The sequence below is a fragment of the Lissotriton helveticus genome, chromosome 4_1 (genome assembly GCF_964261635.1).
Source record: "Lissotriton helveticus chromosome 4_1, aLisHel1.1, whole genome shotgun sequence".
NCBI classification, from domain to species: Eukaryota; Metazoa; Chordata; class Amphibia; order Caudata; family Salamandridae; genus Lissotriton; species Lissotriton helveticus.
In genome coordinates, this window is record NC_136063.1 from 1113548832 (window position 1) to 1113575657 (window position 26826).

General features: G+C 47.1%; 1 protein-coding gene across 2 annotated transcripts in view; it reads right to left on the reverse strand.

Moving 5' to 3' along the window:
• LOC144829014 (uncharacterized) overlaps positions 1 to 26826 on the reverse strand; it is a 458030-nt gene that overhangs the window by 238025 nt on the left and 193179 nt on the right. For both annotated transcript variants that reach the window (XM_078687714.1, XM_078687713.1), the window contains exon 3: positions 6432 to 6499. In XM_078687714.1, the coding sequence (XP_078543840.1) occupies positions 6432 to 6451 (20 nt within the window). In that variant the 5' untranslated portion in view covers positions 6452 to 6499. The remainder of the gene's footprint in view (positions 1 to 6431; positions 6500 to 26826) is intronic.

Sequence of the window (26826 nt, forward strand, 5' to 3'; positions counted from 1 at the left end):
ACTCACCACTCTGCACTCACCACTCTGCACTCACCACTCTGCACTCACCACTCACTACTCACTACTCTGCACTCACTACTCGGCACTCACTACTCTGCACTCACTACTCACTACTCACTACTCTGCACTCACTACTCACTACTCTGCACTCACTACTCACTACTCTACACTCACTACTCACTACTCTGCACTCACTACTCACTACTCTGCACTCACTACTCTGCACTCACTACTCTGCACTCACTACTCACTACTCACTACTCACTACTCTGCACTCACTACTCACTACTCTGCACTCACTACTCACTACTCACTACTCTGCACTCACTACTCACTACTCTGCACTCACTACTCACTACTCTGCACTCACTACTCTGCACTCACTACTCTGCACTCACTACTCACTACTCACTACTCTGCACTCACCACTCTGCACTCACTACTCACTACTCTGCACTCACTACTCTGCACTCACTACTCACCACTCTGCACTCACCACTCACCACTCTGCACTCACCACTCTGCACTCACCACTCTGCACTCACCACTCTGCACTCACTACTCTGCACTCACTACTCTGCACTCACTACTCTGCACTCACTACTCACTACTCTGCACTCACTACTCACTACTCTGTACTCACTACTCACTACTCTGCACTCACTACTCTGCACTCACCACTCTGCACTCACCACTCTGCACTCACCACTCTGCACTCACCACTCTGCACTCACCACTCACTACTCACTACTCTGCACTCACTACTCTGCACTCACTACTCGGCACTCACTACTCTGCACTCACTACTCACTACTCACTACTCTGCACTCACTACTCACTACTCTGCACTCACTACTCACTACTCTGCACTCACTACTCTGCACTCACTACTCTGCACTCACTACTCTGCACTCACTACTCTGCACTCACTACTCACTACTCACCACTCTGCACTCACTACTCTGCACTCACTACTCACTACTCTGCACTCACTACTCACTACTCACTACTCTGCACTCACTACTCACTACTCTGCACTCACTACTCACTACTCTGCACTCACTACTCTGCACTCACTACTCTGCACTCACTACTCTGCACTCACTACTCTACACTCACTACTCTACACTCACTACTCTACACTCACTACTCTGCACTCACTACTCTGCACTCACTACTCTGCACTCACTACTCTGCACTCACTACTCTGCACTCACCACTCTGCACTCACCACTCTGCACTCACCACTCTGCACTCACCACTCACTCAAGTCCATGCAATTAGAGGACATAACATTCTGAACAAGCACCTACCTCTCAGTGCCCTCACTGCCTTGCGAAACTTCTCGATGCCGGCCAGGAAGAGAGCAGTGATCGGCGCACGCGGGGATGCTGGCGCCGTGAGCGTGCGCGAGACTGAATCCGCGCGTGGCCAGCACTTGTCGCTCCCTCTCCCATTAGGATTGCTGGGCGCGTGCCCAGCTCTTGTCTCCTTTTGTCAGCTGACATGATTACAATAGTTCTCTGCCGAGAACGCGCTTCGCGCGTCTCTAGGCCGAGACCTAAAAATAAGGACACATACCCAAAACCATTTTTAGCAAGCTTTGCCTACTTCTACCACAGGCACCAACCCATCTCTCACTGGCGGCACCCACCTCAAATGCTGGCTCTGCCCAATCCCAACACCAGCCCCATGGTTTTTAAACAGTTTGTTGAGAAAGCAAACGTTTGAAAAATCATTAACACTATGACCGTCTCCGACCAAACCATTAAAAACACATCAGAGTCAATTGTTGAAGGTGGCTGACCCAAAGCTACTCCTGTGTACTATTTGTGATATGTACTTTTGTTTCTGCAACAAGAGGTTTTCCATTCCAAGTCAGACCTTTTTGGTTTTCAAATGCTTGTTTAAAAGAAACCAACCCATGGGCTTTGTCAAAGCTCAAGATTTTATTTTGTTACAAATGAAGCATTGAGTCTACATTAGGAGAAAAGTAATTCTTTGCCAGGTCTGGTGGCTCAGTGGATTAATGCCTCCACTGCAGGGGCCTGTGTTCGACCTCATGGTCACAGGTTCAAATCCCGATGGATCCACTCAGCCTTTCATCCATCTGAGGTCGATAAAATGAGTACCACTGAGTTGGGTAACAAGAAGCATCTGTTATTCAGCGCCAAGATACCTCCAGGTGAACGTGCGCTTTACAAATACACATGTTATGTTAATACGGTGCAAAAAGCAACTGTAACTGGTTCCTCTTCGTGTTTACTTATTGGGCCCGAAACTAGATTGAACCACCTCACACCCGCACATGTAGTGTTATATGTTGATACACGTGAGAACATTTCCTTATTATTTCAAAAACATGTCACGCGTATACATAAGATTCTCAGAGCATTTTTACAGCACACGACAAAATCTTAATTCTGGTACCTTCGCCCCAGGTGTTATTAAAAATGCTAAAAGCCTGCACAGGGTGGAGTCTGTGACATCTGCCAGCACTTAACGTTGGTCGTGTGAAGACATATAACTCTGTTCAGGCCTCCTGGAGTTCAAACTCTCTGGGGATTGTGTCTAGAGTCATAGGGATGCAGTCACATTTTTCAGACTCCATGATAGAAACTGGCTAAGGGCTTGCCCTGGAAACTATGGGAGACGGCCCAGTGGCAGCTCGGGAAACAAATGGGAGTGGAGTAACAGGGTAACGCAGATCAGCTTTTTCAGGGCAAGATGTAAAAAGCCAGAACACTCCGGAAGAGCTGCAAAATTCTGAAGAAGCCATAACATTGTGGAAGTGACCTGAAGGTTTCAGACACTTCTGGTTCAGTAAGAGCTGAAAAGCTTTACACATCAGTCGCAGCACTAGCTTTGCCTGACAACAGTTGTCGATAGACTCTTCTCTGGTTGCATTGCACTATTTGTGTTCGCAGCACCTTTTTGGTGTTGTACCCCTTGGGTTTCTTCAAGTGGTTAGGGCATCTCAGGCTAGCCCTTTACTCCAAAGCTACTAAGATGCTTGATGCATTCTGGAAATTCTGCCCCAACTTAGGGAATGCTACAGAAACAAATGATGGGACAGAATGCTGAATAAATCAAACATTTACCCCCAGTCAAGAGAGCTGGGTTAGATTCATTGTTCTTTTGCCCACCATGCCACCCCAGTTTAGACCCAGCCATATGCTAATCAGTCTTGACCCTGATAATCATGGGAACAGTCCAGCCCGAAATGCCAAGCCCGGTCCTGTCTGGACAAGAAACAAGCATCCTAGGACCAGTTTCGGGGTATCACAAACAAATGATGGACGGAATGCTGATACTGGTCCCAGTATGCTTGTTTCTGGTCCAGGGAGGACCTGGCCTTGTATTTTGGGCTGGACTGTTCCCATGATGAACAGGGTCAAGAATGAAAAGCATATGGCTGGGTCTAAACTTTAATGGCATGGTGACGACAAAAAACAATGGATTTAGGCCCAGATCTCTGTACTGGGGTGAATGTTTGACATTGTTCAGCATTCAGTCCATCAATTGTTCTTTTTGCATTTGTCGCACTAAGTGGGAAGGGTATGCCCAGACGTGGGTCTGGTGCTCACCAAGCCACTGGAGTCAAGCTAGCCTGGCTGATGAGGGGGAATACCTCAAAACCAATCCCAGAATGCTTGTTTTCAGTACAGGGAGGACCTAGCCTGGCAGTTCGGGCTGGACTGTTCACATGGGGAGCAGGGTCAAGACTGAATTCTAAATGGCTGGGTCTAAACTGGAATACCATGGTAAGCAAAACAATGATGGATTTAGGCCAATATCTCTGTACTGGGGGTGAATGTTTGACATTGTTTAGCATTTCATCCCTTAATTTTTCTTTTCCCAACTTGCAAATTCCTGCTCTAACTTCAAACACTCCAAGTAATCCTGGCATCTCTAATATTAAGGTTGGACAATGAACCTATGTTTCTGGTTCCCGGATGGCATCCTGTTCATCTGGAGGCTAGTCACACAGCCACTCTATTTCCATCCCCTGGTAAGCAATTCTACTGTTACTCACAAGACATTGTATCCTGTTGTGCACCAGTTTGTATCGTGTAATGGTTCCTTGTTTTCCAGGATTACGTGGGCCACCAGTCATTCCATTGCAAACTGAAGGGTCGCTGCTGCATGCCTTTCACCAACTGTGCTCCCAAGCTCAGCAGATATGGGCGCTCAAGGAGTGTTTCTTTTCTCTATACCTATCTTCTCCTTTTACACCCTGACAGTCACTTCAGATTCTCATATTTATTATAAATCTTATGTGACTGAAAAGGAAAGGAGTGGGGTTAGCATTGTCCCAGCCTGACTTCCGTTGAAATTCTAAAACTCCCAGAACCTGGTTTTATTCATGCATGTAAGATCTATCAGTGAAGGTGTTGAGCCTCTCCTGAAACCTTTTAATATTCTTAACGGCATTAAGTCAGGGGAAGAAAGTGCCATCAAAATTAAAATAGAGTAACCTGCTTTCTTTTAGCATTGTATTTTTTTTTTAACTTATGTTTCAACTTTATTTAACATTTAATACATTATTTATGTAACACAGTGTAATGATGTGTACTTTCCAAAAATTAAACAGAAAGCACAATCATTTGATGTAAACAGGAACAGAGAAAGAGATACAAATTCAGTGTTTAAGGCACACAACGAGAAATCAGGAAACATGGGATCAATCCTGGCTTCTCAGCTGGAACAAATTGTGTGACCCTGAGCAACTACTTCATTTCTCTGTGCCGCCTTTTCCTTCAGCATCACATTCAAAGCAAATGAACTACATCACCTCATCATATATAGAAAAATATCTCACGTACATGATTAAATGGACTGTAATATTGCTCCATCTGTAACAACAACCCAGACCACATAAAAGGTGCACATCTCTGATAAATGATGGCATCTTCGTCAGCGCAATGGGGGCATGACTGTAACTTTAGGTTTAGAAAACATCACGCCTAGTAAATTCCTCAGAATGCAGTCATAAGTTGTAATGTACTAAAGTGATATGCTTCCTTATGTTCCGGTAATAGGCTACTGGATTTTGAAGACCCTTTCAGGCTTGTACCTTAAAGCAGGCCCTGCCTCCAACACTAGAACAAACCTAATAGATATGAAACAGACATGGAAAGGAGAAACAGCTTAAGATTACAAGAATGGGACAAGTGCATGTGCCTAGCTGTGAGTGGTGGTGGAACCAACCGGCTCAAATTGAGCACTGCGTGTTAAATGCTTGAGATATTTTCTTTCACATGTGATCCGCTGAAAGTTTTCTTTCATGTGATCTTCTGGATGTTTCTGCTTGCACATCTTGAGGCTAGATGCTGTTTGGGAAGTTTCGCTATTTAGCCAGAATAGCTTGCAGTGTTTGGCCTTTAAAGCAAATTTTGTCTATTGTGTTCTCATGCACTAGCGTCCGGCATGGCTCACGGGTGGGGAGGTTTGCGCAGGGGTGGGAGGGTCGTGTAGGGATGGGGGTTGTGCAGTGTGGGGGTCATAAGTTTATTTTTAAAGTTCAAAACCTACCTATCTGCCTCTGACAGGAACAGGAAGCAGGCAGCCAGACCCTCTCCCCTACGCTAATCACAACTTACCTTTCCCCCAGGTCATGCGTCTTCACTGCTCCTGCTCTCCTGTGTCCGACAGGAACAGGAATCAGGTAGCCAGGCTCTCTCCCCTAAGCCAATCACAACGCTACAGGCAGTGTTGTGATTGGTCTGAAGCGCCGTGATAAGGCACTCCGCTAGGGGCTAGAGGGGTGTGCATGTTCTCCATGCAGAGAAGGGGCAAAGTGCGCCTGACTGTTTTAACCGACCAAACAGTCTCTGAGCCCTCAGGAGTGGGCAAACTACTACTCCCCTGCCCTGCTCGGAAAGCAGATCAGCCCCGCCCACACGCGTGCCCGTATAGCAAACATAAAATGGTAATAACTGAAAGTTAATACCATTTTATGTTTTGGCTTCACGCACTGCGAGTGGGGCGGCGCCCCTCCACCATAGCGGAGGAGCCGCCCCTGTAATCTCTTGGCTGTTTCTGTGTGGTGTATCTTGGGGGCTGTCAGAGCCGTGCGAAATTCAAATATGTGGCACACCTCAGTTGCGTAGAATGGGAGATGTAGTATAAAAAGCCAATAGCTAATGCATTGAAACAATGCTATTGTGATGATGATTGTTTTCAGCGTAGAAAAGCAAGGCAGTGCCATCGACTGATTGCTTTTGGGTCATTCATTTCTCAAGGCAAGAATGTGAGGAATCGAGGAACAGACTTTTTCCTCTGGAAGAGAGTAATCAACTAGTTATATGTTCGTTCACTTGAGTAGTTATTAAATGCTAATGAGAAATATATTTAATGTCCTATCTTTGAATCACGATGCAACCATTCCCACCCATTACTCATTTGTTAAACAAATGCACAGTACTCACATGTACCAGTAGAGCTCCATTATCCGTCTCTCTTCACAAGCAGATGCCACTCATGACAGCAAATCACCCTGAGGAAGGAACATAGGACCAATGTGAGACTTATTTGAAACGCTGATGTTAAAATAGCTGAAAGAACTCTAACTATGTAGAAGCTTTAGTGGGAAATCAAACCTGTCTATTGCTCAACTGAAGAAGAGTTCTTAGGGACTAGGATTCCAAGTACAATCAGCACATACCATTCTTACTTTTGTTGTCAATTAAAACACACAAATGAATCACAAGAAATTTGCAAAAATGCCTATAATACTATATAACCTAAAAGCCATGGATACGTCTTGGCCTGAAATCACATAGCCAGAACCCTACTGATAAAACTGATACTTGCCCACAGGTTACGCTCAGAAGTTACATGTATTCTATTTTAGAACACGGGCGAAGGCCAGTCTAGAAAACAGTTTGAGAAACAGATACCAGAGGCTAAAATCATTTTAATTAACAGTGACCACGAGACGGTCAACAAAAGCTAGACAGCATTTCCTTTCTAAAACAAGCATTAGCAAAGCCAATAGTGCTGACATTTTAATGTTAATGAAGGAGCCAGGTCCTCAGCAATCTAAAAAAAACATTGGCTAAAAGTGAAAGTTTTTTTGGTTTTCAAAAAGCACACTTTGCCGTAGTAATTCCTGACATTAAAGGGAACTATTTTGTGTGTAGATGTGTTTTTTCTGAAGACCATGTGCAGCGAAATTGGCGCCCGCAGTGGGTTGGAAGCAGGGCCAGGCCAGAAGCTGGGCCCGTAACCAAACTCCTGCTGTACAAGGCGAAATGCCGTGCGCTACGGGGTTTGGCCTCCCGCGTCCAGGATATAGGAAGGTACTGGCCAGAGGGGAGGCCCTGCTTCCAACACCCCACTGGGCATGGCCAAAAGCCTTCTCAGCAAGGGAGTTTGCTTAATATGATTTAAAAAAAAAAAAAGGAAATTCACTGAAAAAAACAAAGGTTGAAGCAATGTCATATTTAGGTACCGTAATATGATCTTTGCTTATGCTAAAAAAGCCCCAGAAATTGAATGGAATCCCAAAGATTAAAGCATTGGTATAGGTAGGCATGGTAATGTAATCTTAGCTTACGCTAATAAAAATCCTAGATATTGACTGGGAAAAAAACAAAGGTTAATGTGACATTATATTTGGGTGTTCAAATTAAATGAAAAACATTTTTTTAAGCACTGGATTTTACCAGTTATAGGTTATAGAGCTAACTATAACCCCTACCATGTTCATGACCTCAATTATTGCATCACTCTTGGCATGTTAAATGACATCATTGATGATGTCATCCAACCTACTGCTCCTCAAATTACTCTAAAAACAGCTATATTATTATTAAAACAAAGTAGGCAGTAAAGGTCCCACATACATGTGCAGCATTGACTATGTGCACATGTACGAGATAGAAACAATGTAGTAATGGATACACGTCTGATTGAGCATGGCAAAAGTTATATGGTGTACGCTTTAGCTACTGGTGAAATTTCAAGTGCAAGCAGGACTTCATTTAAGCAATGTAGAGACTGAGTGCCAGTAGTGTGAGTTTCGAACATACGTTTCAAATAGGTTGTGGCTTAAAAAGGCCTGTTGCCAGAACATGTGTGAAAAACTACAGCTTCTATATGCAGTAATGGGCCTGATTTACAAACTGTACTTTTGAGTAAATTCACACTTTTGAATAAGTTACTACTTCGCAGTATTCTTGAACTCCACTTTTCTACTAACTTACACTTGAGTAGTAAGCCAGACAACTGTACTCCAACACCCTCCTGTAGAAAATAATGGAGGTAGAGGTGTAAAATAAAGCCCAATAGGAACGGATCTTAAATTAAATGATTTGAAATAGTTACAAATATAAATTAATGTTAAAAAAACACATAAAAATAGTCAATATTTAGTAATATTTATTATTTTGTTATAAAATATTTAAAAACCTATTTTATTAATGAAATTTAATTATAAAATATTTAGGGCCAGATGCACCAAGCATGTTTCTCCTCGCAAACGGGCCGATTCTCAGATTTGGCCCGTGTGCGATCGCAAAAATGCTTTTGTGATGCATCAAACCCAATTTTGCGATTCGGTAACCAGATACCGAATCACAAAATGGGTTTGCGATTCGCTATTTGGAAGGGGAGTGTTTAGGGCGTCCCAGCCAAATAGCGAATCCTAACAGTATGCATGAATGTTTTGTGAGCGTGAATGCAGTAGCAAAACATTTGCATATAACCACCTACTTCGACTAGGTGGTAAGACATTCGCAAATGGGAAGGGGTCCCCAAGGGACCCCTTCCCCTTTGTGAATGTTTGTAAAAGCATTTTAAGAGCAGGCGGTGGTTTCACAGACTACTGCCTGCTCTTAAAAAATGAAAAGAAAACTTTTCATTTTTCTTTTTACAAAGCATCTCGTTTTCCTTTAAGGAAAACAGGCTGCTTTACAAAAAAAAAATGATTGCTTTATTTAAATGCAATCACAGACATGGTGGTCTGCTAATCTCAGCAGGGCACCATCCCTATGATTTTTCTGATTCCTAAGGGGTCGCAAATTGTGACCTACCTCATTAATATTCATGAGCAGCGGCGTCACTAGGGGGGTGCGGGGGTGCGGACCGCACCGGGTGACACCATCACATGGGGTGACACCAATCAGGTTACGCTGTGTAACACAGCTCTGCAGTCTTGCCTCTGCTCTGCTTTATAATCAGGAGGAACCCGACTGCTGCTGTTCAGTAACAAGCATTAGAAATGCAATCGGGCTCGGATTTATTTGAGTTTGAGCTAATGGCATTGTAAATGCCAATGTATTGTTGCTATGTGTTATGGAGTGTGTTCATGTGGTGTGTACTGCCAGTGATCTCCTTGTGAGTGTGAGAATATTGCACCACTTGCCTGTGATGTCCTTCTTGTGAGTGTGAGAAGCTTGCACCTCTGCTGCCTGTGGTCTCCTTGTGAGTGTAAGAAGCTTGCACTGCTGCTGCCTGTGATGTCGTTCTTGTGAGTGGGAGAAGATTGCACCTCAGCTGCCTGTGGTCTCCTTGTGAGTGTATGCACTGTCATCGCTAGCCTGTAGATATGCACTGTCATCGCTAGCCTGTAGATATGCATTGGCTTCACTAGCCTGTAGATATGCACTGCCATCACTAGCCTGTAGATATGCGCTGTCATTGCTATCCTGTAGATATGCGCTGTCATCGCTAGCCTGTAGATATGCATTATCATCACTAGCCTGTAGATATGCACTGTCATCGCTAGCCTGTAGATATGCTCTGTCATCGCTAGCCTGTAGATATGCTCTGTCATCGCTAGCCTGTAGATATGCACTGTCATCGCTAGCCTGTAGACATGCATTGTCATCGCTAGCCTGTAGATATGCACTGTCATCGCTAGCCTGTAGATATGCACTGTCATCGCTAGCCTGTAGATATGCTCTGTCATTGCTAGCCTGTAGATATGCACTGTCATCGCTAGCCTGTAGATATGCATTGGCTTCACTAGCCTGTAGATATGCACTGACATCGCTAGCCTGTAGATATGCACTGTCATCGCTAGCCTGTAGATATGCACTGTCATCGCTAGCCTGTAGATATGCACTGTCATCGCTAGCCTGTAGATATGCTCTGTCATCGCTAGCCTGTAGATATGCACTGTCATCGCTAGCCTGTAGATATGCACGGTCATCGCTAGCCTGTAGATATGCATTGGCTTCACTAGCCTGTAGATATGCATTGGCTTCACTAGCCTGTAGATATGCATTGGCTTCACTAGCCTGTAGATATGCACTGTCATCGCTGTCATCGCTAGCCTGTAGATATGCATTGGCTTCACTAGCCTGTAGATATGCACCGTCATCGCTAGCCTGTAGATATGCACTGTCATCGCTAGCCTGTAGATATGCACTGTCATCGCAAGCCTGTAGATATGCATTGGCTTCACTAGCCTGTAGATATGCACTGTCATCGCTAGCCTGTAGATATGCATTGGCTTCACTAGCCTGTAGATATGCACTGACATCGCTAGCCTGTAGATATGCAGTCATCGCTAGCCTGTAGATATGCACTGTCATCGCTAGCCTGTAGATATGCACTGTCATCGCTAGCCTGTAGATATGCTCTGTCATCGCTAGCCTGTAGATATGCACTGTCATCGCTAGCCTGTAGATATGCACGGTCATCGCTAGCCTGTAGATATGCATTGGCTTCACTAGCCTGTAGATATGCACTGTCATCGCTAGCCTGTAGATATGCACTGTCATCGCTAGCCTGTAGATATGCACTGTCATCGCAAGCCTGTAGATATGCATTGGCTTCACTAGCCTGTAGATATGCACTGTCATCGCTAGCCTGTAGATATGCATTGGCTTCAGTAGCCTGTAGATATGCGCTGTCATTGCTATCCTGTAGATATGCGCTGTCATCGCTAGCCTGTAGATATGCATTATCATCGCTAGCCTGTAGATATGCACTGTCATCGCTAGCCGGTAGATATGCGCTGTCATCGCTAACCTGTAGATATGCTCTGTCATCGCTAGCCTGTAGATATGCATTGGCTTCACAAGCCTGTAGATATGCACTGTCATCGCTAGCCTGTAGATATGCTCTGTCATCGCTAGCCTGTAGATATGCACTGTCATCGCAAGCCTGTAGATATGCATTGGCTTCACTAGCCTGTAGATATGCACTGTCATCACTAGCCTGTAGATATGCATTGGCTTCAGTAGCCTGTAGATATGAGCTGTCATTGCTATCCTGTAGATATGCGCTGTCATCGCTAGCCTGTAGATATGCATTATCATCGCTAGCCTGTAGATATGCACTGTCATCGCTAGCCTGTAGATATGCGCTGTCATCGCTAACCTGTAGATATGCTCTGTCATCGCTAGCCTGTAGATATGCATTGGCTTCACAAGCCTGTAGATATGCACTGTCATCGCTAGCCTGTAGATATGCTCTGTCATCGCTAGCCTGTAGATATGCACTGTCATCGCTAGCCTGTAGATATGCATTGGCTTCACTAGCCTGCAGATATGCGCTGTCATTGCTATCCTGTAGATATGCGCTGTCATCGCTAGCCTGTAGATATGCATTGGCTTCACTACCCTGTAGATATGCGCTGTCATTGCTATCCTGTAGATATGCGCTGTCATCGCTAGCCTGTAGATATGCATTATCATCGCTAGCCTGTAGATATGCACTGTCATCGCTAGGCTGTAGATATGCACTGTCATCGCTAGCCTGTAGATATGCTCTGTCATCGCTAGCCTGTAGATATGCATTGGCTTCACTAGCCTGTAGATATGCACTGTCATCGCTAGCCTGTAGATATGCTCTGTCATCGCTAGCCTGTAGATATGCGCTGTCATTGCTATCCTGTAGATATGCGCTGTCGTCGCTAGCCTGTAGATATGCATTATCATCGCTAGCCTGTAGATATGCACTGTCATCGCTAGCCTGTAGATATGCATTGGCTTCACTAGCCTGTAGATATGCACCGTCATCGCTAGCCTGTAGATATGCACTGTCATCGCTAGCCTGTAGATATGCACTGTCATCGCAAGCCTGTAGATATGCATTATCATCGCTAGCCTGTAGATATGCACTGTCATCGCTAGCCTGTAGATATGCTCTGTCATCGCTAGCCTGTAGATATGCACTGTCATCACTAGCCTGTAGATATGCATTGGCTTCACTAGCCTGTAGATATGCACTGTCATCGCTAGCCTGTAGATATGCATTGTCATCGCAAGGCTGTAGATATGCACTGTCATCGCTAGCCTGTAGATATGCACTGTCATCGCTAGCCTGTAGATATGCACTGTCATCGCTAGCCTGTAGATATGCATTGGCTTCACTAGCCTGTAGATATGCACTGTCATCGCTAGCCTGTAGATATGCTCTGTCATCGCTAGCCTGTAGATATGCGCTGTCATTGCTATCCTGTAGATATGCGCTGTCGTCGCTAGTCTGTAGATATGCATTATCATCGCTAGCCTGTAGATATGCACTGTCATCGCTAGCCTGTAGATATGCACTGTCATCGCTAGCCTGTAGATATGCATTGGCTTCACTAGCCTGTAGATATGCATTGGCTTCACTAGCCTGTCGCACGTGTGGCTCCACTCAGCCTTTCATCCTTCTGAGGTTGATAAAATGAGTACCACCGAGTCGGATAACAGTAAACATCTGTTATCTGTCAACAGCAGCACGCGAGCTCTTGTGGGGTAAAGTGGCGCTCTGTAAATGCATGTTATATAAGAGAGACAGAGACATTTTCAGCAGAGCAAGAAGGTTTCAAACATCCAGGCAAATCACCTCACATTTCTGGCAGTTTTATTCACATCCCAGTCTATTGCCGAGATTGTGAGCTGAATCGCGACCCAGGAGAGGACTCGAAACCACTTCCACATGGCATTTTTTCCACGTACGGCCAAAGAATGGAATGTTATTATTATTTTTTTTGGGTGCATGCACATTGTCAAACTTCTCCCGGGCTGCTGATTTAAAGCTCGGTAAGCCCCCACAGAGCTGCTTTTTAATTGCTTCCGAGGGATGCAGGTCAGATCTCCAGTTAGCCGCAGCGCCTTGTGGTTGCAAAAGCCATACTGTGGCTTTTATTTGCATTTCGAAAACATTTTTTTTTAACTTATTAATGGCATGTAGGTAAATCATTATTTTTAATAAACGGAAGAGAAGCCTACGGTAGAGGAATACCGTTCACAGAATTATGCTTTAAGGTCCTACTTAAAAGCATTCTTTCATCGTCACATTTTTTTTTATAGTTTCCATAACCTCGGCTAAACGAGCGCTCACAAACCTTTCCCTCTCCATTTTTAAAGAGGACTCGAATTTCACTTCCTAATTGGCTCTAACCATTGATGAGGCATTTCCTATTTGAAGAAAACGTCTCATTTAAATAGCTGCGCTTCGGTTGAATCTGTTCTCGAAATTTAGCAATCGTAAAGTGTAACACTAAAGAAAAATGTTAATTACTCGCAGGAGCGGCTGTCAATGCCGGAATTCGCCCCCGTGCGCCTTGAGGTGGCAGGAGATGTAAGTCGCGGCCTATGCATACATTTGCATCTTTCAATGAAGAATCTTTCAGCGCTCCCACAAAGGGTCCTTAGCTCGCTTACCGTGTCACTGTTCTGTTGCATGCATTGGTGAACGCGCTGGCACCATCTGGATTGCATTACACGGGCACTCTGACAGCTCGTAATTAAGATTAATCACTCTGCCGTGCTCGTTCTCGCACACAATATGCCACATCGGGCACGCGTAAATTACTTACAGCCTATCACGTCAACGCTACTACATACACAGCACAGCGAAGACGAATCACTAGGCAGATGACAGAATACACTAAGGAATGTGTCTGTTCAGAGCCCTAGAGATCCTTTCTTTCTTCTTTAGCATTAGGAGCTCGAAGCTCCACCCCCTTCGTGGGCGTAGGCCGAGCCCTAAAAATGGACTTTAACTGAATGTTCAGTCATGTTCTTGCATCGATGCTCCTGCATGCACACATGGTATAATCATAATAACTATGCTTTATATAAAGCATACACTGCACTCGGACCTCCAAGGGCTACCAATAAACATGTTATTACCAAAGCCACCGGTACTTTTATTGGCCCTCAGAAGGATGAAAGGCTGAGAGTCAGCCCTGCCAGGACTCCACACTGTGACTCACAAATTACACAGTTGAGTCTCCTTACTGGTTCCTCTGGGCTCTGGAGAGGTTCTGTACCAGGCTGGGAAATCCTTCCGGAACCGGTATTGCCTCAGTAAGAAAAGCTGCAACATGTGCCCGTTCGCAGAAAATATCGTTTTATCGACACATCCACTTCCTCGCTGAAGCGCGGAAGAGTGCTGAGGGGAAGGCTGCCTCCTGCTGAGGTGAGGGCGGGCCCGGGCTTCGAGGCCGGCTCCTCGGGTGGGGTGATAGCACCTTTCTGTGTCCATATAGCCGGAGGAGCGCCCGGCAGGGTCCGCAGATGTATGGGCGAGGAAGCAGAGGCCTAAGTGTGCGAGGGAGCAGTCTATCGGGGACTACATTGGATGTTTAATGCGCTTCATACAGCGCTAGGGACCGCGCACGGGCGAGCCTCGTGTTTTAGTGCTGCCCGTGCATAGAGGAGCACCGCAGCAAGGCGATCCTGGAGTTTGCTGCCCCATGTCGGATACGATCCTCCCTAAGGGTCTCCTGAAAATGTCCCTCAGTCTGCCCAGGACTGGGATTTCCACCTCAAGGCCGACTCTGCGAAGATGTGTAAGTTGTAACATTTCGTGATCTGCTTGAGCTTGTTTGTAAATGGCATTCCTGCACTGGCAAATGGCCACAGACTACATCCTACGCAGGTTTAGACTGAGGTCAGTTCGCAAGTGGTGATTTTGTAGCTCAATGGCCCGGTGTGCCTGCTGCAAGATTCTTTGTGAAAGCTCAGAGTTGAAATCCCACCAGTGCTGGCTCAGCCTTTCATCAGGTTGGATAAAATGAGCCCCACTGAGTCATAGTAACAGACTACTATTTCCAATGGCACATTTTCGTTGTTTGCAAGGGATTAGGGTTCTCCCCTCCAGCAGGTACAGAGAGGCCCTCTTGAAATTACTAATGTTTTAATTTTGCTTCCATAAGTACTAGTGCCCTCGGCGTCAGTAAATCCATGTTGCGGAATAACCCTCGCACCCCGTTCCCAGTTGTTCCTACATGATGAGTTAAAATAGGAAATCTATGTTAATGCACTGCTATCCAAGCGTCATTTCTGAAACATGGTCTTTTTGTGGGGGGCTGTTCTGCCAAATGTCACCTGTTTTAAGTACGTCCCTGGAGTCATCCACACTAACAACGCGTGCAGTGATGCCAGATTCAACATTTCTGCACGTTAAGTGATACTAATTTTGTCGCATCTCCTCTTTCCGCCAACATCAGTATTATGAGGCCGCTTGTAGTGCAGACCAGAACGCACAAAAGGACAGAGGTTTCTTTCATGATATCTGCAAAGCCAGTCCGCCCACCAGCAAATATCTTTCTGCGAGTCCTGCGGAAACGTTATTCTTCGCATTCTTGTTTAGTTTTAAAAGGAGGGCAGGAGCCATCTTTGTGTGACTTCAAAAAAGCAAACATTTGGTAATATTGAAGAGTGATGTATTTATAGGCTAGCAGATGTATTTGGTGTTTAGCTTTCAGGGCGAGCCAGGTTCGTTCTTGATGCAACTCTCGCAGACTTGAAGCACATTTTATTACTATGTGAAACTAGAAAAGGGTTAATTAAGAGCAATATTTTTTCAAACATTTTTGAAACTGGCATCGTCATCATTTATGTTTCTTGGTTATCTATTTTCTACTTATTTAACTAATCTGTAAAGCGCTCTGATACCCTCTAGGGTCAAGTTCACGCTATATAAAACTTTATAAATAAAATAAAAAATGAAGCCAAAGGAATAGGGCACCCATCCCCTGGCTTGGTATAATAAAATATGTAATTGGGGTGTAGTGAGCTCCCCAGTCCCCCGATCCCCGGTGTCACTACACCTGATGCACTATCAGTAGCTACGGACTGACAGTTTGGATTGCAATAGCCTAGTGATGTATTGTCCCAAAGAAGAAAGTGCGCCCATCAGGATCTAGGCCATGTGACCCTTAGCCTCCATACCTTTGTGTGTGTCTTTCTGCCCCTAGTCAGGGGCGTAGATTCCATTCGTGCAGCAGGTGCAGTGACACCGGAGCCCAGAGGCCTGAGGAGCCAACTGAACCCAGACTATTGCTGTATTTCACAGTTCAGTCAGCGGCCAGAGGGCCAATCGTCTTCCTTGCCCTAGGGCCCAGGCCATACTGGCTTCCACTGTCCCTCGTCTGTGCTGCTCTGTCTTGACAATAAAGGTTCCCAAGGATTTGTGTATGTAGTACGATATGATAAAGAATGTGCTGTATTCAGACATAGTTTAGCTCAGAGAAAAACAATGCAATGGAGAGTCAACATGGCTTCATTTCCAATTCTAGGGAAGACCTTGAAGTCTGTATCAAAGGGTTTCCTACAGGCCAGTGTCCTAAAATGAGATAATAATATAGGTGCAACAGGAAAACTGGCGTACAAAGTCTCAGGTAGAAACTCAGGGCTACTGCTGTTGTTGCACTGGTCTACAAGAGTCAAATGGAGAAAATAACCAGTCAACACTTTCACTAGTGCCTATAAGCAGGCCCACTGGAATTGTGCAATTCCATGACTGCTGGGAGTTGCCTCACTTGCTGGCTAAATCACCATATATATTGCACAATTCCCTACCCCTCGCTCTCTCTTTGCCCTCCGTGATTTGTGTGGTTTTTTCTGCACGCAAATACACTCAGACAGGGCACCCATTATCTTGCAGTTTTTGCAGCACGCCATGCGATTAGACTATTAGCAGTATGATTAGAAAAGAAACAGTTTTAGATGGATATTGGTTTCCACAAACAGTGGTTGCCAAGTGTGTGTTCCGCCCGCAGGAAGGGCACACTTTCAATCAATCAATCAATGACATTTATAGAGCGCACTACATACCCGTAGGGTCTCAAGGCGCTGGGGGAGGGGGGGTGCCGCTACTGCTCGAACAGCCAGGTCTTCAGCTTCTTCCTGAAGGAGAGGTGGTCTTTGGTCAGGCGCAGGTCGGTTGGGAGGGAGTTCCAGGTCTTGGCGGCCAGGTAGGAGAAGGACCTTCCTCCTGTAGTCGCTCTTCGGATGCGGGGGACGGCGGCGAGGGCGTGGTTGGCTGATCGGAGGTGGCGTTTGGGAGCGTAGAAGTTGATTCGGCTGTTGAGGTAGCTCGGGCCTTGGTCGTGTAGGGCTTTGTGTGCGTGGGTTAGGAGGCGGAAGGTGATTCTTTTGTTGACGGGGAGCCAGTGGAGGTCTCTCAGGTGTCCGGAGATGTGGCTGGTTCGTGGGATGTCGAGGATGAGTCTGGCAGAGGCGTTCTGGATCCGCTGGAGTCTTTTCTGGAGTTTGGCGGTGGTACCGGCGTAGAGGGCGTTGCCGTAGTCCAGTCGGCTAGTGACGAGGGCCTGGGTGACGGTCTTCCTGGTCTCGGTGGGGATCCACCAGAAGATCTTCCGTAGCATGCGTAGGATGTTGAAGCACGCCGAGGAGACGTTGTTGACTTGCCTGGTCATGGAGAGGGAGGAGTCCAGGATGAAGCCCAGGTTGCGTGCATGGTCTGTCGGTTTGGGTGCGGTGCCCAGGGCGGGAGGCCACCAGGAGTCGTCCCAGGCGGAGGGTGAAGAGCCCAGGATGAGGACCTCCGTCTTGTCGGAGTTCAGTTTCAGGCGGCTGGTCGTCATCCACTCGGCTACCTCTTTCATCCCTTCGTGCAGGTCGGCTCTGGCGGCGGCTGGGTCGTTGGTCAGGGAGAGGATCAGCTGGGTGTCGTCGGCGTAGGAGATTATGCTGAGGTTGTGTTGGCGTGCGATGGCCGCGAGTGGGCTCATGTAGACGTTGAAGAGGGTGGGGCTCAGAGAGGATCCTTGAGGGACGCCGCAGATGACTTCGGATGCCTCTGACTTGTACGGTGAGAGGCGGACTCTCTGTGTTCTTCCGTCGAGGAAGGAGATGATCCATTCCAGCGCCTTGTCCTGGATTCCGACGTTGCTGAGGCGCTGTACTAGGGTGCGGTGGCAGACTTTGAAACTCAGGACTTTTTTGCAATGGCTATTTACTGTTTTTTTTGTTGCTTTCTGTGGGGCACTATGGGCCCTAGTGCAAGCAGGAGGAAATGTGACCACCACCTCCGTGTGCGAGAGCAAAAAATAGTGACAATTGACGGAACTTTACACCCCAGAGCCCCGGTGCCACTGCACCTGCTGTACTAAGAACAGCTACGTAACTATTTGCTTTGTCAGTCTCGAGGTAGTGTATTAGGAGCTTTCTCAACATTTTAACGTGACAGATAGTTTCGCCCAGAGTGTGACGTGTTGTCAAGCCAGACTGAGTCATCATATTGTCAAGTGTGTTGCTGCCGTGTTGTTCAGTGCAGTGTCTTTCAGTCTAGTCTTGCGCCTGCCTTTGCAGTGTGGTGCTGTTTTTCTTGACTAGTGCCACATAACATGGGGTGCAGTCTAGTGTAGTCTAATGGTCTAGTATCAACCATTGCTGGGCCATTGCGTTTTGTGTGGTGGCGTTTTGTCTATTGTGGTGTCCTTCTCTCTAGTGTGATGCTCTGCTGTTCACTGTGATGTCATGTTAACCAAAGTTGTGCCATGTTGTTTAATATGGTGCCATCACATTTTCCACTGTGGCTTCATGTTTTCTAGTGTAAAGTCCATGTTGTGTTGTGCGTTGTTGCTCTATGTTTTAAGTTGTCCAAAGCAATGCTATAATGTGGATCTCTAGTGTTGACCTTGGTGGTATGCAGCCATGTTATCTAGTGTTGTGTTGTTTTGTGTTGTCCTGTGGTCCCGTTATTTGCCAACTGTGTCCACTGGCGGACTTGGAGCGGAGGAGGTCCATGCGGTAAGTCGTGAGGGGGTGACACCATGAGTTACCCGCACCGGGTGACACCAACCCTAGTGACGCCACTGTTCATGAGGTAGGTCATTTGCGACACCTTAGGAATCGCAGAAAGTATACTGCACACTTTCATGCATGCCGTTTTGTGATTCCCTAATTGCGAATCGCAAAGATTTGCAATTAGGGAATCACAAAACATTTTTGATGCATCTGGCCCTTAAGAACCTCTTCAAATTTGAGATCTAATGTGAAGTTATAAGCAGTGCTTGATGGGGCACAAGTTATAGTTAGTTCACCAAACTTTAGCTGGCTAATTTCAGTGTTTTTTTTATTTTTAAACGCTAGCTCTTACCTCCTTTTAACACGATCTATAACGTCACTTCAACCATTATCTTTTTTCAGAGAATGTCAGTGTTTCTTTTAATGTATGCTAAGCCCTTATCACCATACTTAACTATATATTTTGGTAAAATCAAAAGGTCTTGGCTAATGCCATTCCTAACCAAGCATTAGCAAAGCCCACAATTTCTCACTTTTGGGACCTATGGGCTTTGCCAGAATCCTCGATGCTGTGTAGCATGGCTAAAGGCATTACACTTTAAATAAAGATGGGTACATCCTTTTGTAAGGGCATACACCATGCGTGTGTGCCTAAGAAAGAACTCAAGCAATGCATTTTTTTATTGATGCACCAGTGGGGAAGATGAGTAGCACGTAGGGTTGGGATGTGGGAATCAATACAGAGGGTGGTTGGAAGCAAAGGGCAGGGCAGGAGAAGAGACGGCTTGGTGGGAGAAGAAACCCAGGGGGTGGGAAGGAAGCAACTCAGAGGGGGCCAAAGCAACACATATGTCAAGGGTTGGGAGGAGAAGTAACGGACAAGCTAAAGAAACATGGAGTGCAAGGCAGCAAATGGTAAGAGAGAGAAAGGTAAAGCAGGAGGAAGCGATGCACAATTGAGAGAAAGTAATGAGTGGGCTAAGCATACGATGGCAAGTGCTTTCAGGAGGGGAGCAGGAGAAGCACATGGTGCATGGAGGGTGCTCAAAAGAAGTACACAGCTGGAAAACACATGCATTCTTGTGAAATGGTTAAGTGCAAAGGGAAAAGTATGTCGCTAGAACTGAGCACTGGAAGAGGGACAATACTCTGGGGGCAGACACAAGATGTACAAGGAAAGCCCTTGAATAAGAATCAAGCAAATAAGAGTGACAGGAGAGTCTGGTAAGCAATTGTCTGGCACCTGTATCTTCTTGGTAAGCCCACGATAAGTCTTGCAACAGGCAGTGTATGTGCTGTCTAGCAGTCACGATCTAAAAAAAAACATAATGTGAATCCTGCCCAGTGAAGTGCTGAAATGCAGGCAGCTAATTAGGATGTGCTACGTGGCACACCAAAGTATTTCTATTGTATACAGAGTAAACGCATGTCATCTACAAACTAAAGCAGACATCTTAAGGAATTGGTTTCAAAGACTTGCCTTTAAGCTAAGTGGGCAACAAAAGGAAGCCTTTGTAGCAAAATTGTGAGCTCGGCTAACCCTGCCTATGAGAAAGTGGGAACCGCACCGCGGCGGCACTCTCTGAAACAATACCTTTATTGAATGCAACAAAAGAAGTTCACAGACAAGGAAGGAAACCCAGTCTAAAAAATGCAGCTCTTTGTTAGTCGGGACGTTTAAATCATGAGGTAGTATTTTCCGTCATAGGAGCTTCAGAATCAGTAAGGAAAATAATGAGTTAATCAAGAAGGACAAGTGCAAATGCGGGCACGGCGGTAGTGGAGAGTGGTTTGCTAGCAACAAAGATAACACAACACAAGATCAGTGTTTCACTTACAGAGACAGAAGGCGGCACGGACGGCAGGCAAAGACGTTCGCAGGGGAAGAGCTATGTAGAACATGGGACAGTCACTGTTGCCAACTTGCCAATTAAATAATCACGGTCTTTGTGTGCAGAGCTTTAGGCAAGACCGCTAGCATGACTAATCTAGAAGCAGTGACGTACGCACGCTCGTAGTTGCAGATTCTCATTTTACCACGCAACCAATACAAATAAAGTTAAGCAGCGCGTGCTGATTGGGTAGCATCGTTCGTAGGAATTTTGGATGGTAGTCAACATGGCGTTTTCCCTGAAATCTGTGCCTACTTGTAAATCTCCCGCCCAACTCAGCAGTGGCTCTGTCCTTTTTGGGGACAAATAAATAAAACATGCAATGTCACCAGACCCTGGCTGCTTTTACATCATATTATCTAGCAATTTCTTTTACAGCTTCGTAAATCCACAAGAGCGACTAGAGAACTCAGGATGGTGAATTCCTTTCAATACATCACTAGGGCATTGTGGTATAGGGTCTGTCTGAAGAGAGTTTGTGTTGAGAGGTCACCCTCGTTATCCATCTTAAGTGGAGTTGAACAAACTCATCTAGATGCAACACAGCTGTTCACCTTGATGCAGCAGAAGGCGCTGACATCTGCACCAGAGATGTGCAATATGCGTGCAAGACAAAGTAGTACTAACCTTTCCCTCTGGTTTGCCTACTACTATGTTACATTTATTTTTTGAAACTTCATCAGTGTCACAAACTTTACTGAGTTAGGAAGTTTTCTTTAAAAAAAAAAAGTAGTTGGGGGAAAAAACATTATTTAGGAAAAATCCCCCACCAAAAATGATTTTGGGAGAAATCCCCTTCCAAAATCATTGTGAGAAAAACACCCCCCTACAGGGTAAGTAGTGAGCAGGGAAGGCTTTTTGCAAATTCATGAAGTGCAAAAAATTTCTAGTTGTGTCATCTTCACTGATGTCGTTAACATTTCATAAATTAAGATGTAATCCTTCTCCCTCTAATGACATTCGAACAAGAGAATAACACAACCTACCACTTCCAAGTCGAGGCTTCCAGTGCTAGCAATGGTGCTGGGCTTGACTTAACCAGTGCAGGACCAACTACCACCGATTGAGCTTGTAATTAACTCCCACGGTTCTTCTACCGACCACTCTGGATGTCGCTTAGGAGTAGAAGGACTTTTAGGCTGGTAAACCACAGACTGTAAGTGTTTGTGTGAGGTAATCTGCAGAGAAGTGGGTTGCTTTAAACACTAATTTCAGAAACTTGATATGGACTGTCTGAAAATCTGTTATTCAGTGAACCATGTTAAAGTACCTATTTCCTGTTACTGAACAGGTTGTGCTAGAATACCAGCTTCCTGGAATGTTCAGTCAACTAATGAGTGAATTATGAGTGAACCAGGTTCAGAAATGTGCTTTTTGAGACTGAATACACAATGCTGTCGAGGGCTATTGATCTATCAGGTCTCTCTGACAATCTGATGAGCCACGTGTATCACTATACCCTTTCCCTGAAATACCTACTCAATTAAAATGCACAATGCCATCCCTTGCCATACCTATGTTTTCACAATATGCCTCTGCAGCCCACTGATCATCCCATCATACATAACGCAGATCCAAGTGCATGGAAACTCACTCTCCCAACCTAATTCATATCGACAAACTAGTCAATCTCTTCATCAATGAGACCTGGGTTACACAGACCACATTCCAGGTCTGTGTTACCCTCATCCCATATGGCTACAATGTCCTTCACCTTCCACTGTAGCACAAAACAATTGGGGTCCTCGGCATCAACCATGCACTCATAATCACCATCAGGTCCATCCCCTTTATGGCCTCACCCATTTTTTTGGATTTATGCTTGTTGCCTCTTTTTCACCAATCATACATCATCTTCCACTTGGGTTGGTGGGGCGTGGCTAAGATGGCGGCCACATGGGACGCAGCCTAGTGAACTCCATCACCAGCCCATGCAAAACACTTTATTTATCCTCCCCATCCAGTCTAGATCGCACATAAAGGACGTCCGTGCTAGTGCACCACTTGGCAGATGCAGCATGCCTCGAGATTCAGGGGCAATAAAAGAGCTGCCATATCCAGGGCTGGCTTTAGCGCTGGTGGTGCCCAGTGAGACAATGTTTGTTGGCGCCTGTCCACCCAATGACCACTTCCACCACGGATTCTCTCACTAGAACCCTTTAACAGTGACCAAGTCTCCATAACCACTCTCTCTGATGCATTGAACTAGTTGAATAGCACCACTCATACCAGTAAAGGATGTCAGAGCACTTTGCATCACACACACATTACACAGAGACAAGCAAACATACGTCTATAAATCAGCTTACAAGAAATGTTACATAGGCCAAAGAACTAAAAATGTAGGAGTCACATATCAATCATACTGGTAGGCAGAGTAGTTTAGGAGTGCTTTGTGTGGAGAAGCACAAACTCAGAGTCGAAAAAGAAAAACAGCATAGTTGGGAGTTTTCTTTAATAAGAAGAATCGATTTCTACCCAAATCAACCCTTTTTGCAACATTAATCTATGCTCTAATGTATACTTTGCAGTTTGTATGCAGTTCTATGATGAAAGTTAATAGGTCACTGATCTATATTAGGACGTTAAGTTATAAATTGCAAGTAACAAAAGGCTTTGAAAAGCAGTAGCCTGCTGATCTATTTACATTATATGCACTCTGTAATCTACATGGTACCCCTTATTTGCAGTAGGCATATTAACCCTGTGCACTACCTTCACGTAAGTCAATCAATCAATCAATCATAGCATTTGTAAAGCGCACTACTTACCTGTGAGGGTCTCAAGGCACTGTGGGGTGGGGAATGCTGCTCCTGCTCGAAAAACCAGATCTTGAGGAGTCTTCTGAAGGTTAGCAGGTCTTGGGTCTGGGGTAGGTGGACGGGGAGGGTGTTCTAGGTCTTGGCGGTGAGGTGGGAGAACGATCTGCCGCCGAAGGTTGCTCTTCGGATGCGGGGGACTGTGGCGAGGGTGAGGTCGGCGGAGCTGAGCTGTCGGGTGGGGGTGTAGACGCTGAGTCGTCTGTTGAGGTACGCTGGTACGGTGTTGTGGAGTGCCTTATGTGCTTGGGTGAGGAGCTTGAAGGTTATCCTCTTGTTGACGGGGAGCTAGTGCAGGTCTCTCAGGTGGGGTGTGATGTGGCTGCAGCGAGTGATGTCGAGGATCAGGTGTGCAGAGGCGTTCTGGATGCATTGTAGCCGTTTCAGGAGTTTGGCCAAGGCTCCTGCGTAGAGGGCATTTCCGTAGGCCAGCCTGCTACTGACGAGGGCCCGGGTGACCATTCTTCTCGTTTCTGTGGGGATCCACTTGTAGATCTTGCGGAGCATGCGGAGGGTGTTGAAGCAGGAGGAAGAGACAGCGCTGACCTGCTTAGTCATGGAGAGGGTGGAGTCGAGGATGACCCCTAGGTTGCGTGCGTGGTCAGCCGGTGTTGGAGCTGTTCCCAGTGCGGTCGGCCACCAGGAGTCGTCCCTGGCCGAAGGGGTGGATCCGAGGATGAGGACCTCCCTCTTGTCTGAGTTCAGCTTCAGTCGGCGAAGGCCTTCATTCCTTCGTGGAGGTTGGTTTTGGTGGTGTGGGGGTCCTTGGTGATGGAGAGGATCAACTGGGTGTCATCGGCATAGGAGATGATGTTGAGGTCATGCAGCAGGCGACGTGGGCGACCGGTGCCATGAAGATGTTGAACAGCATTGGGCTGAGGGATGAGCCCTGGAATATGCCGCAGACGATTTTGGTGGCGTTGGAGTGGAAGGGGGAGGGGGAGGCGGACGCTCTGTGTTCTGCCTGAGAGAAAGGAGGTGGTCCAGTCCAGGGCCTTCTCTTGGATCCCGGCGTCATGGAGGCGTGTGCGTAGTGTGCGGTGGCAGACCATGTCGATGGCGGCTGACAGGTCTAGGAGGATGAGGGCCGCGGTGTCTCCGTTGTCTAGTAGGGTCCTGATGTCATCGGTGGCGGCGATGAGGGCAGTTTCGGTGCTGTGGTTGCTGTGGAACCCAGACTGGGACGGGTCCAGGAGGCTGTTCTCCTCGAGGTTGCGGTTAGTTGTTTATTGACGGTCAAAACATCAACTATACAAAACTACAATCTCTCTCTAGGAAGAACATTAATCACAGGAGTTCACTTGACATTTTAGTGAGGCCTGGTAATTGTCAGAGGAAAGGAACGTGGCATCAGGTGGTTTAAAAACATAATAAACTTGCAAACAGAGCGCCCCCAGAAAGCCAGCACCCGGGGCGGTGGCACCGATCACACCGCCATCGAGCCGGCCCTGGCCATATTCCAGTGGCAGTGGCGAGGCAACCGGGTGTTAAGGCCTCCACTGGAGCAGGAGTGCCCCAGGCTTGCACTGGGACCTGGTGGCACTGAGACTGCACCTGGAGTGGTTGAATCCTGCGGCAGTTGGCACGACAATCCCAGTTGCTTTGATCCCTGTAGGTGCATGCTCTTGGATCCACCTGTGCCCCGGGGGAAGTGCCATGGGGCGGGAGCCAACCACCCTGCTCAGCCATCCCCTGATGCCTGCCACAGAGAACATTGCTGTCCTGGAGGGCACAGACCACCTCCATTGGATCGATGGTGCGCTGGCCCGCTGACACCTGCACTACCCAACCTGAGGCCTGAAGTGAGTGCCCCCTGCTTGAGGAGAGCAGGACAATGCGCCACTCCGCAGCCCTGCAGGAGGGTGCCCGCAGCTGCTGTCTTGAGATAACCTCTCCCCAGATCTTTTTGTCATATGACCTGGAGCTGCCCCATGGTGCAACCGTTCAAGATGGCAGTGATTGGGGAGGAGCCAAGATGGCGATCGGAACGGTCGCATAAACGCCTCGCTCCGTGATCCTTTCCTCCCCGCCATCTATCCTGTCTTTAATCCTGTTCGGGGCGTTCCGAATTTGGTTACCACGGAAGAGCCTTCACTTACCGTCTGTTTCCGGGGCTCCGGCGTGCAGTGGTTTCTGCGTTCTGCCCTTGTAGTCCTGCCGGCCTTCCCGGCCCTGACGCCGGGGCCTCGAGTGCAGGGTCTGCCCGGAGGTGTTCGGAGTGCCGGCGGTCCGGAACCGATGGAGAGACCCGATGGTGGGAGCCTGAGAGCCGCGGGCCGGAGAGACTGGAGCGGACCCACCCCCGATAGTGGGCCGCCCCACATGCCCGATTTCCTGCCGGACCGGGGAGAGAAGCCGCGTTGTCCGGCACCCCTTGGGTGAGACGCCCACTCCTGTTGATTGTCCCGCCTGGGATCCGGTGCAGGGCACCCCGAGAGTTGTGGGGAGCACACCCGTTCTTCTGGTGACTCTCCTTTCTCCGCCGAGCGCCATCCGCCGCGGATCTACTGTGTGTCTTGGGGCCTCCGGCACTCATGGTGGACTTGGAGGCGGACGAGATAATGGCGGCGGGCGATGTGCTTAAGATGGCGGATGGCCCCTCGGAGTGTCTTCCTCCTGGAGACAGGGACGTCGCTGCATTTGCTCTCCCCGGCCCTTGTTTGCTTTGGGCGGCCCCTACACGGAGTGCTGTCTTGCTTGCCCTGGCTGCCCTACGGATCGACCTGTCCTTGCAATGCCGGGACTTGGAGTTGCGGATCGCCGCCATGGTTGCTCCGCCATTTTGTGACGCTGTGTCGTCTCCCCGAGTTGGTTTCGTTGAGTCTCCTCCAGCTGCTGTGCTGGGATCTCCTGATGGTTGCTCGATTCTATGGGAACAAGTGGACTTGATGCCGATGCTGCAGTGTTTCCTACGTCCTGATTTCTTTGCTTCGTGCTGGACGGCCCGGATTGTGTACTGGACCATGTGGATATTTTGTGTACTTTTGCATTCTGACTGCAGCCGAGTTTTCCTGGTTGCTTCTTGGTGGCCGAGACGCTGTTCCGCGAAGACTCCACTTGTTTTCCCTGACTGGTATGAGCCCACTATATCGTACTGTTTCTTGGCCATGCCGGGGTCTGGCAGTTCTGCTCTTCGTAGAAGTGGACAGGGGTGATCGTGCCTGG